The sequence below is a fragment of the Phaethon aethereus genome (genome assembly GCF_964289735.1).
Source record: "Phaethon aethereus genome assembly, chromosome: 3".
Taxonomy (NCBI): Eukaryota; Metazoa; Chordata; class Aves; order Phaethontiformes; family Phaethontidae; genus Phaethon; species Phaethon aethereus.
In genome coordinates, this window is record NC_138576.1 from 111,457,170 (window position 1) to 111,469,645 (window position 12,476).

A 12,476-nucleotide genomic window follows, 5' to 3' on the forward strand; every position below is an offset into this window, starting at 1 on the left:
TCTCCATTAAATAACATGGTATAAAAAGAGGGCAGACTTTGGCCTGTTCAGGTCACTGGTTGAGAGAGTCCCTTGGGAGACAGTCCTGAAGGACAAAGGGGTCCAGGAAGGCTGGACAGTCTTCAAGAAGGAAATCTTAAAGGCGCAGGAGCAGGCGGTCCCCATGTGCCGTAAGAAGAGCTGGCGGGGAAGGCGACCGGCCTGGCTGAACAGGGAGATTCTGCTGGGACTCAGGGAAAAGAGGAGAGTTTATCACCTCTGGAAGAAGGGGCAGGCAACTCACGAAGAGTACAAGGGTATCATTAGGTCAAGCAGGGACAAAATTAGAAAGGCAAAAGCTCAGCTAGAGCTCAGTCTGGCCACAGTCGTAAAGGATAACAAAAAATGTTTTTACAAATATATTAACAACAAAAAGAGAGGCAAGGAGAATCTCCATCCCCTACTGGATATGTCAGGGAACATTGTCTCCAAGGACGAGGACAAGGCTGAGGTACTTAATGCCTTCTTCGCCTCAGTCTTTAATATCCAGTCCAGGTATCCGCAGGGTATTCAGCCCCCTGAGCTGGAAGACGGGGATGGAGAGCACAATGTACTCCTCATAATCCAGGAGGAAGCAGTCAAGGACATGCTAAGCCACCTGGACACCCACAAGTCTATGGGGCCTGATGGGATCCACCCGAGAGTACCGAGAGAGCTGGCAAAGGAGCTTGCCAAGCCACTCTCCATCGTTTATCAGCAGTCCTGGTTAACAGGGGAGGTCCCAGAAGACTGGAGGCTTGCCAATGTGACGCCCGTCTACAACAAAGGCCGGAAGGAGGATCCTGGGAACTACAGGCCTGTCAGCCTGACCTCTGTACCAGGGAAGATTATGGAGCGGTTGGTCTTGAGAGTGCTCACAGGGCATCTGCAGGACAACCAAAGGATCAGGCCCAGCCAGCATGGGTTCATGAAAGGCGGGTCCTGCTTGACCAACCTGATCTCCTTCTATGACCAGGTGACCCGCCTAGTGGATGAGGGAAAGGCTGTGGATGTTGTCTACCTGGACTTTAGTAAAGCCTTTGACAGCGTCTCCCACAGCATTCTCCTGGAGAAACTGGCGGCTCGTAGCTTAGACAGGTTTACTCTTTGCTGGGTGAGGAACTGCTGGATGGCCGAGCCCAGAGAGTTGTGGTGAACAGCATTAAATCCGGCTGGCGGCCTGTCACAAGCGGTGTTCCCCAGGGCTCGGCTCTAGGGCCGGTGTTGTTCAATATCTTTATCGATGATCTGGATGAGGGGATCGAGTGCTCTCTCAGTAAGTTGGCAGATGACACCAAGTTGGGTGGAAGTGTTGATCTGCTGGAGGGTAGGAGGGCTCTGCAGAGGGATCTGGACAGGCTGGATCGATGGGCAGAGGTCAACTGTATGAGGTTTAATAAGGCCAAATGCAGGGTCCTGCACTTTGGCCACAACAACCCCATGCAACACTACAGGCTTGGGGAGGAGTGGCTGGAGAGCTGCCTAGCGGAAAGGGACCTGGGAGTGCTGGTTGACAGCCGGCTGAATATGAGCCGGCAATGTGCCCAGGTGGCCAAGAAGGCCAACAGCGTCCTGGCCTGTATCAGCAATAGTGTGGCCAGCAGGAGTAGGGAAGTGATTGTGTCCCTGTACTCGGCACTGATGAGGCCGCACCTTGAATCCTGTGTTTAGTTTTGGGCCACTCACCACAAGAAGGATGCTGAGGTGCTGGAGCGTGTCCAGAGAAGGGCAACGAAGCTGGTGAAGGGTCTGGAGCACAAGTCTTACGATGTGCGGCTGAGGGAGCTGGGCTTGTTCAGTCTGGAGAAGAGGAGGCTGAGGGGAGACCTTATCGCTCTCTACAACTACCTGAAAGGAGGTTGTGGCGACGAGGGCGCTGATCTCTTCTCCCAAGTAACTAGTGATAGGACGAGAGGAAATGGCCTCAAGTTGCGCCAGGGGAGGTTTAGATTGGATATTAGGAAAAATTTCTTCCCTGAGAGCGTGGTCAGGCATTGGAACAGGCTGCCCAGGGAGGTGGTGGAGTCACCATCTCTGGAAGTGTTCAAAGAACGTGCGGATGTGGCGCTTCAAGACATGGTTTAGGGAACATGGTGGCGCTGGATTAGTGGTTGGACTTGATGATCTTGAAGGTCCTTTCCAACCTAGTGATTCTGTGATTCTGTGAAAAGCATTTCCAAGAGCACTGAATGCTGTACAGCTCCGCAGAAGGTCCATGCTGCTGAAACATGGCAGTGAACAAGTGCCTGCTTCTCAAGTGGATGTGCTATGAAGTTTTCTTCAGTGTAGGCAATCATACTGGCATTGGTCAAGACTGAAAGAACAGACATTTTAAAATTTGTATACTAAGCATAACATCCCTACTTTGAAACAGCAGCAGCAGAGAGGGAGAGCATGTTCGAACTGAGCTGGCTGAATTATTGACATGAATGAGTTCCAAAACAGTAAGTTTCCACTTGAGTTTCCTGCCTAACATTTTATCTTCGTTTGAATTCAAATGTTTTCAAATTTCTTGGGTTTATGACAATGTTTGGTTACGTGTTGAAACCTCTTAAGTCAGCATTTCCAATCCAGAATTGTTTTGAAACTCTTGTTCTGTGAGATATTTTGGCATTTTTATTTTATTGTTAGATACATTTTGAAATGTTGATATTTTCTGTGAAAGGGAAATTCTGTTTCTACGTGGCTCTAAAGATTTCTCACCTTGGAGTAGCTCACTGTGGGAGTGCTGTGCCCTTAGCATGCAGGGCAGGGGGTACTCCCTCAATGGGAAGTTATTTACTATCCCGTGTCCTGCCTTCATCAGATGTATGGCCCTGTTCATTTTCTACCGTAAATTATTCAAACTGCACCGTGAAGACAGAGTAAATAATTTCCTTACAGATTTTTTCATGGCTCTGTTGTCATAACATCTTGGTTCCTTACAAATGTTAATGAAATGAACATCATAGAGCTCTTGTGAGGAGTTTATTCCCATTTTATGTATCAGAAGTGAAATAAGACAATTAAAGCCAATTTATGTAACTGGAAAAATGGGCAAGCTTTCAGGCATATACAAACATAGGCTGCTTTTTCTGCCTGTATCAGGCAGGCTAATAAAAAGAGATCACCTCCTCCTATAAATGGGGTTTCACTTGCATCCTTAGGCAATGACAGCAACAGTAACGATGCTGTTACAAAGATTAAAGCTAGAAATTATGAAGTGTTGACTGATTCTGGCTGCCTGGTGTGAGAAACCTGGAGCCCAATCTTTTTTCAAAGCATTTTTTGAGGACATTGTGTTTTCCAAGTATCTCTCTCACTGGTCTCATTTGTAGTTGTGACCACTTGGCTTCTCTGCAGATCTGAATATAGGTGTCCTGGGGTGGGTGGCTGAAAAATGGGAGCAGTGTAGCTTGCTGTGAAAGTTTTGATTTATGTGATCTGCCCTATATCATGATGGAGCTCAATGGCCATTTGTCAAGGATGGCTTCAGTTCCCTTAAACATGAACTCATCTTTCTCTTCTTTCACTTTCTGACCTCCTTTATTTCATACCTTCCAACTTCTCTAATAGTGGAAGCAGGGGTATTAATGACTTATATCAATGGAAAATTTACTTTGTCCTGGAATATGGCTATCCTCAGCACCAATTGAGCCATCAGCCTTCAAATGTCTGCACTGCTATAAGGCTGGAGGGTTGGAGATGAAGAATGAGGAAATGATGTGCCCATCAGAAATGGCGAGTCATAGAAAAAGCAATAATCAAAAACTCCTCAGAATTCTCACTATACTTTTATAGCTAGACAGCAGCTTTTCTTTGTTTCACATAACCTTTAAATCCCCCAAGTACTCTCTTTTTAAATATCTCTGAGTCAAGGCCTTGAACTCAAACCAAAGGAGCAGCACAAGAAATTGAGAAGTTAATGGCAAATACTTGTGAGAGAGAAGCATTGTCAGTGAGGTTGCTCAATCCATGATTTTTAGTGTTGTTTAGTGGAGGAACGTTGGACTGCAGCACTAGGCCATTAGGAAATATTATTTAAGAGGCGCAATTAAGTAAATCATCTGTGTCCAGCCAGGGTTCTCAGGGATAGTCCAGAGAGCAACTGCTTTTTGGTAAAACATGCACGAGGGTACACATTCATCCCAGGTTTTTGCAATTTCTGTTCATCTTTTTTTTACAGAGTAGAAATTACAGGTTTTTTTAACAACAACAGAGTACTGTCCTATTAAGCTCTCTTGTTTTAATGTGCACTGAGTGGGAGGGCTTTACCTGACTGTCGGTCGCAGAAGCTTTTGGTAGCATTAAAAATTATGGTCTCAAAAGTTGGATGTAACACGTGAAGGTATAATTATGTTCAGTTTGACTAACCCTGTATGATAAGGAGCAGCGTAACCAGTTTGCAAGATAAGGGATATCTTTGGAAATGCCTTTGGAAATTTCAGTCTTCCTTCCCACTTGGCCAGCTGTGATGGCAGTAAGGTGAAGACTCCCATTTTGCACTGATCAAACATCACAATATTTCTGACCACATTCCTGAGAGACAGATAGGCCAGAACTTGCCAGTGCACTTCGATTTCCCTGCTCACCAAGGGAGGGGGGAGGAGAGAAGAGGCAATCCGTGTTGGAGAAAATCTGATGAGAAGAGAAATATATCCCCTTTGGCCCCAAAGTTTGAGCAGTAAGTTGCTTACCCTGCATTAGGCTAAGTCACATGATTTTCCCCTTTTACACTGATCTGCTACATGGAAACTTAAGTCCAAAAGCATGGGCAGTCAAGAGCTCAGGCTGTCATTTGTGTCCAGGGTCTGGTACTAGATTTGAACACTGCTAAGGCTGGAATGTGTTCAGAAGCAGGACCTGTTGAGGTATAAAGTCAGCACTTGTTTCCCAAGGAGTTGTTTGTTTCTCCTTTCAATTTAGAGCCTGAAATGCCATTTGTTTAATGTTGCTGTTTAAATAATGATTTATAAGACTCCAAGCCAGCCGTGGTACAGTTTAATGACTGCTATAATTTATGGATGCCACTAGCTACATAAACACTGCTGTAAATATAAAGGATGTCTCCCACAAATTTTAGTTTGATACTTATTTGATACCATTCATTTTTCTTTCCTTACACATCTTTTGTGTGTGAGTTGAGGCCGCTTGACTCGGCAATCCAGGGCATTCTGGCTCACCTTGCCAGGAGTGATTTGGGCTTGGAAATGAAAAGAAGAAATGTCTATTTTGATACAAAATATTTTAATTAAAAATTAAGTTTTCTTTATCTTGGATGCAACCATCTGCATCAAGTGGTCCATTAAAAGGGTCATTTGTATTTGGGCTTTTTTAGTTATCTATTTGTTTTACTAGTTAATCATCTCCGTTACCCAATTCATTTTGCCTTTGCACACACAGTAAGCAAGCAAACAGGAGACAGGAATGAATCATGCATTGTCACAGAGCCCAGCCATTCCCTGGGCTGCAGCTTTGCTATTTGTGTTCTCTAACCTATACAAGGAGCATGTATATATGTGTCTAATGCAAATCTGAGCTAATTCAAGTCCTGTCTCCTCAGAGATGAATGAGCATGCAAATCTGCTGCTTTTTGTTTTGAAGGAAAAGGTCTTTGAATTGCTTGATGTCTATTTGCAACTGATGGCTTTTAAATACCACATTCAGTTGACTTCAGGAGATTTGTGTTCCTGGGCTGCAACAAAGGTACCTGGGAAGATAGGAGGTGCTCTTGAATGCCTTGATTCCATTATAATTACTGTTAATGCAGTTATGTGCTTGGAAAACTGAGTGCCTTTACAAATTTAAAATTAATTGAGTAAACAGAAAAATTCCATTGCCTACAATAACCCCTTCTCTGAATCTCTGCATATGGTATCCCAGCAGCTGCTGGTATAAAACATGGGCATTGCTGAAAAGATTGGTGATAAACTGAGTGGGACATGAGAGCTGGTAAAAAACATGGGCGTTTCTTCAAAACCATCTGTGGGGTAATTCAGAGAGACAAAAATACTTCTGAATTTGAGTAGAACCTCAATATTTTTAAATGTCATGATGTTACTAACCTTATGGAAGCACTCTGGGCCTTGTCTCTTAACTTTTCTTTAGGAGGTCCTTCCAGCAACACAGTGCCATATAGGTTAATTGCATGCCCTTAAGAGAAAGGATTCCCTACCGAGTTACCAGAGTTGCTTCTTACAGTTGTCTGGCATCCATTTGCACACTGACCTGAGCATGCTGTAACTAGCTTGTGATATGCAAAGAGCTTTGCTTCTGACATAGGGAAAGCTCTCAGTGATGTCTCGAAGAGTGCATTTTTGCAAGGAGCATGGCAAGGCCAAGGAGGGTATCTTCTCATTGTCTTAAACCCTTACCAAAGGGCCTGCAGAAATTGTCAACAACTAGCTCTGAGTTACTTGGTTTCTTTTTTCTGCAGAGCTCTGTAGTCAGCCTTGACCCTGACTGAAACACAAGGGCACTGTGCAGCCTGTATGCAGCAAGCCAGAATTGCTCTAAGGCAGTCAAAAAAATTGAGTTGACAATAACACAGAACACCCTTTTCAGGAGCTGGGGTCCTTTATTAAAAAGGTTTGGCATGTATTCCCCCCACTCCTGAATTGATTTGCGCCATAAAATAAGCTTGAAGAGAAATAGTGGTTGTTTTCCTACATGGTTCATTAATTTTTAGTTTTGGCAGGCAATATAAATAAAAGTATCAAGTGCACATCTAATTGAATCACCAGTGATTCCCAGCTCCCTGTAGTACCAGAGAACATGATGTAGCTGCGCTGTTTAGCAAGCATGGATGAGTTAGGCAAACAATGGCTCACTCTGCCCAGAGGCTTTGGTTTAATCTTGAGCATTTACCCACTTAATACGAGATGGGGTAGGATTTGTTGCAGTGGGGAATTCACAGAACAGACCTCTTTGTACTTCTAGGAGTAGTGAACTGGAAGCACATCTCTGCAGAGAGTCAGGAAGGTTTCTATGAATTGCACCCACACCCAGATTTTTGTGGAAGGGGCTCTTACACTTCTCAAACTTGGCCTCCTCCATACGTCCTGACTGTAGGATGTTGAACTAATTCCTGCCTCCTCCAGGTGGCTGATCTAGAGCATGTGTTTCTTAGGACAAGTTCTTTTTTTCTTTTTTTTTTTTTTAAAAATCTCATTTGTCTACAATCAAAGACAGCAGGATGAGAGAATTCCTACAGTAACAGGAATGGTCATTTCCTATTTCATAGGAATTCCTACAGTAACAGGAAAAAGATACCCATCAGGCTGGATGATCTCTGACTTCTCAGTTGTCAAGGGAATCAAGTGCCTCCAGAAAAGGACAGCTCTAAGGGACAAGTACTCAAGGTCATTTCTGAATGGATGATACTGGCCTCTGATTGTAATGTTCAGTGACCTCATTTCATAAGAGTTGGCTCCTTTGCACCTTGCTAGCTGCCTTTTGCTGCTTAGCATAGGTAAAATATTTTAGTAATTTCTGTATCTTGGTAGATTTAGTCTGCTATGGTCTTCCTGACTCAAGGGGAGGGGGGGAGTGCAGGGTGCGGGAACAGGAGTGGGTATAGAAGAGAAAGAAAACTACAAGCAGAGATCGGACTGTTTTCTGTCTTGCAGAGAGAATATGACAACGTGATACATCCAAGTCATAGGTAATACATGTTGACAGGAGGGTATGATGAAAGCTTGTGTTCTTTCCAAACCACGTAGACATGTTATTTCTGAGCTAGACAGAGAGGATTATCAGTCTTCAGGACTGTCAGTCTAGCAGTAAATTCACATACAATTAAAAATCTATCATGCATATTGTGGTGTTCTTGAGAAGTACCACAGAGCAGGCTGCAGGATTTCAAACCTCTTTTCAAGGGTCAAAGATGCCTTCCAAGTTAAAATACCAGAAATGCTTGGGGAACTGAAGTTCTCTGTTAGGTGGACCATTAGATATTTGACAAGAGTAAACAGGTCAAACAAAATAAAATAATTACTTGATAAAGTAAATATTGGATTGAGGGGACTTCACAAGGTGCTCTCCCCTTCAGTGTTATTCAGGATCCTATGACTTGTTGATTGAGAGGAAGGCAATTCAGTAATCTGAAGTGCATTTTTTGTTTTCTTTTTTTCTAGGATCTGCTTCTGTCTCAAAAATGGCTCTGGAGGGTTCCTTCAGCTGCTGGAATGGAACAGCGATCAGGCTGGGACAGGCATGTGACTTCATCAGGGATTGCACCGAGGGAGAAGATGAGGGAGAGATATGCAGTGAGTAAATCCAAAGCCCCAGGCTGCGTCCATGGTTTCCAAAATTATTGATTGTTTTGAATTTTAGTGCCTGAGACTTTATTAATAGACTAATTCCAGTACTATTAGAACACCAGTATCCTCCAAAACACATGCAGTTTCTCTGGATGTCTGCCTGGAGCAGACCATTTGATATGTTCCTGTACTTGCCTGCATTAGTTGTGCAGCAGGTTCTTAAGATTCTCTTAGTGCTTCATCTCTTCCAAAGTCCTGATCAAAAATGCAAAGGAAGTGTAGCCTGAATAGCTGGATGACTTACAGAATTATGAAATGTGTAGTTTGTAAGAGCTTTTAATCAAAATGTAGCACAGCATGTGGCAGAAGGGAGAGAAAGGAGAAAACGTCTAAGATGAAAAATGAGTGGAGCCAGTAGCTTGTCTTTGACCAACTCCTGTGTCTTTGTAATTTCTCTTGTTTTCTGTCCTTTCTCCAGCAGTCAGTAGTCCAATAAAATAGAGAAGATAGATACCAGCCTGAGTTTTCTGAAAACTTGCTGTGCCTGAATACTTTGTAATTGTGCTGCATAACCTAGATACTTTAGGACCTTCCTTTAACCATCTTGAAGATGCCTTATCTCTTTTTCTACATCTCTACATGTTCTACCTCCAACGTTTTCCCCTTTGCCAGTCTACAGATAGTTAGGAGTGGTGGATTGTCTGCCGTATGGTTATCCACAGGGCAAATATTTAAAGAAAAATAATTGTTGAGTGTTCATCATTTACCAGTTTAAAGTGTGTATGTCACAGCTGATCTAGCCTATGGACTTTTGTCAACAGAGCTACGTTAATTTAGTATGCAAAAAATGTGTTCCCTGACCAAAATGCCATTCCCGGCAAAAGCCTTTGGAATAGAGAGGCAATTATTCTCAGTTTAGCTTTCAAAAGTGACAGCCAGAGCAGGGGAGAATCTGGGTAAGATAATTCAAACAAGCTATGTTGATATAGGTGATGCCTAGACTAACAGACCTTTGCTGTTTCTAGCATAAACTTAACATAAGAGTGACACACAACTTCTGGCAAATTCCAGTTTTTTGCTGCTAATAAAGAAATAGAATAATGGATTTTATTGTTGTGGAGGACAGTGGTTTGACCTGGGATCATCTAGTAAAGTAGTTAAAAGCTTGAAATGATACACTTCTCTGTCATGTTAGACATTGTTACAGTTTGAAATTATATTCATTAATTGACACACAATCAGTGAACATTAAATTTGCTTTCATAGGAACGGTGTCATCACTGTGGACTTGCAGGTCCTTAGAACCAATAATGTTTCATATTAGTAGTATCGAAACCTTCTTTTTGTCTAAGAGCTAAAACAGAGCTCTAGAACCTCATAATGGTATTTATGTCATGTTCTACACTTTAATTAAAAAAACCTAGTAAATTATGATAATCAGTAAGTTGAATGCATTTTCATTTCATGGAAGTAGAGAGACATATTATTTCCCACCAACTGTATGTCCAGGTACACTGTTGTGTCTTTCTGCTATAAATGCCTCTGCCTTGTGTGGGTAATCCTGTCTATACCTGTGGGAACAGTAGAGATCACAAGGTGGAGTTGTACCAATCGTGGACGCAAACTAAATACCACCATAGGATGGGGCCTAAAGGAACATGCTTACCTGTTATTTTCAAACATTGAGTGCACCTGTGGCTGGTGTCTCGCCCATGTTCATGTATCGGAGGCTGGCTCTGCTTTTGCCTCTAGCTGCCACCCTGTACCTCATGGTGAGCCAGTTGGCAAAGTGACCAATCCCTCTCTCACACGCTGTCCACAGGGGTTGGTTTGGTTGCCTTTTCCCCCTCCATGCGGCATTTGTCTGTAGCTATTTGCATAAAGCAGTATAGCACTTACAGTTGTGTCAGAAAATAATATTCTAAGAATGTAAATGAGAAAATGTAAAAAGCAGAACATATTTAACCACCTGTTCAGCAGAGCGTCACTCCCTCACTTGAGGATAAGACCACATGGCTTGTTTTCAACCACAGGTACTGGGAATAAGAGTTCTTAGTCTCAGCCAAAAGTCCTGAAAAGCACCATTTTCCACCCAATCAACAAAAAAACCTGGCTTGCCTTAGTAAGAGCTCGAGTTGTGTGTATGTCTGCTTATCCACTTATAAGCCTGCTCAGTTCTATGGCTGATTTCTCTGCTTTTGCCTCTTTACTGTGTTGAATAATGTTGGCATAAGACTTCTTACACAAAACAGAGAAATGATCTGATGTTTTAGATGTCAGTTACATCTGCATAGCAGACAAACACAAAAAATATATAATCTTTCAGCATTTCAGTTGTCATTTTGCTTCTGAGTGACACGGATGTTTTCATCAGCTTTTTGCAAGTGTGGCAAAAAGTGATTCAGATATATAAAGCAGAAAAAGGGGTTTCCCAAATGCTTCTGCTTATACAAAAGAGCTGTCAGAAAAAGATGCAGCCATGCTCAAAACTGAGGGGAGAGCTTTTAAAATTACCATTAACCAAAGGCTTCTATCTTTGAGCTTCAAGGAGATGTTGGGTTTTTTTTCCTTTCACAGTCTTTTAGCTGTGTGGGTACTGTTTGTGTTTTTTAGTTTGTTTTTTTTTTTCCCTTTCTTTTTATTCATTTGATTTTTGTTCCTTTCTTAGCTGGAAAAAAATCTCCCTAACACCAGCTGTTTGTTAACGTCTCTTTACTTATTAATGGCCAATGAAATGTCACGGTGCTTGTTCTGCATGCAACCAATTAATCTGTGTAGAGAGTGTAAAATTAGAGAGGAATGACCCCTAGAGAAAAGCATGTTGCTGTTTGAGTCATAATCAAATATTCTTGCAGGAGCAAAAGACAGCTTCAAAAAGGCAGATGTGGAATTAGATGCCGAACTGCGTTGATTTGGGATCAGACATACAGATTTAACAGACTGATGGAAGTGCCGCACTGGAAATTAGTTTGCAGAAGCATACTTTGCAGACATACATTAAGACTTCAGACAGTGGTCTTATGTCTTTGCTACTAAATTCTTGCTTTTATGGATTATAACTTACTGCAGAAAAATAACATACTTCCTCTTGTTGCAGTAGAGAATCATATATGTAAGATAGCTGGTATGGTACAAAACAGAGATGAAAACTCAAATTATTTACTAATATGGATTGTCAGAGCTCTGCTTTACAGAAAGGGAGAATTTGTTTCAGTAGTTTTGAACTTCTTTTCTTAGTTAACAGTATCTTGGATTTTGGTTCAGTGATATTTTTTGTTGCAGGGCAGCAAGTCTGGGCAAAAATAGAAGTTTTACTGGAAAAAAGTGCATATACTTTAGTTCAAAATTATTTTACTTTCTGTCTCAAATTCACAAAAAAAAAACCCCAGTCTGGGAAAATATTGGTCAAAGCATGTTAGGAAAGTAATGGGTATATTTAAAAAAATATATATTTACAATAAATATATATATTTATTATCGAGAGACTCAGAACTTAGAGGATTCACCCAAGATATGACAAACCCAGGACTGATTCTTTCTTCTGCCAAAGTGAATTTGAACCCATATTTCCTGTTTCCATGGAGAGCTTCCAAGATTGTGATCTGGAGTTCTGATTTAGTTCAGAAGAAAAAGGGTTACTCAAGTCTCTCCTGAGGTTGCTTTTCCATGTTTTATAAATTTTACCTGGAATAGGGGTTGAAAGTAATGTCCTTCATCTTTCAAATAAATCTCATAAGCACTGGGTTATAGGGTAATTTTCACTCTTTGCCTCATTGAATATTTAAAGATGTTAAACACATCACCAGGTGAGATAAGGAAGACTAGTATCTGATTCGTGAAAGGAGTCATTCAGGCTGTGCTATGTGTTGGAGGAGTGCATGCACAGATGTCTCAAAAGACCAGACGGCAGCTAGAACAGGAACCTGTAAAGTTTGAATTTGTGATAACATGAGCAAGTGACCAAAAAAGCATAGAAAATTAATTCTACAGGGGCCAGTTTACTTTCCAGGCAAAAATGCATGAAGAAACCACTGGATTCATTTATGTCCTAGTGATAGATACAGCCCAGCAGAGTGTCCCTGCAAGTAAAATGATGAAGTAGCAACCTGTTGCCATCCAGTGCCCTCTTAAGGTTGCTGTCTTGCATACATTAATCCCTTTGCTTCTTTCTTGATCAAAAGCTGCACCTCTAGCAACAAATTCTAACTTCTGGCAGTT

At 41.9% G+C, this 12,476-nt stretch overlaps 1 protein-coding gene across 1 annotated transcript in view; it reads left to right on the plus strand.

Moving 5' to 3' along the window:
• The window catches only part of ALK (ALK receptor tyrosine kinase), a gene marked incomplete at its 3' end in the record, with an annotated part of 246,977 nt that overhangs the window by 156,593 nt on the left and 77,908 nt on the right, over window positions 1–12,476 (plus strand). The window contains exon 5 of the mRNA XM_081998640.1: window positions 8,133–8,264. Within this exon, the coding sequence (XP_081854766.1) occupies window positions 8,133–8,264 (132 nt within the window). The remainder of the gene's footprint in view (window positions 1–8,132; window positions 8,265–12,476) is intronic.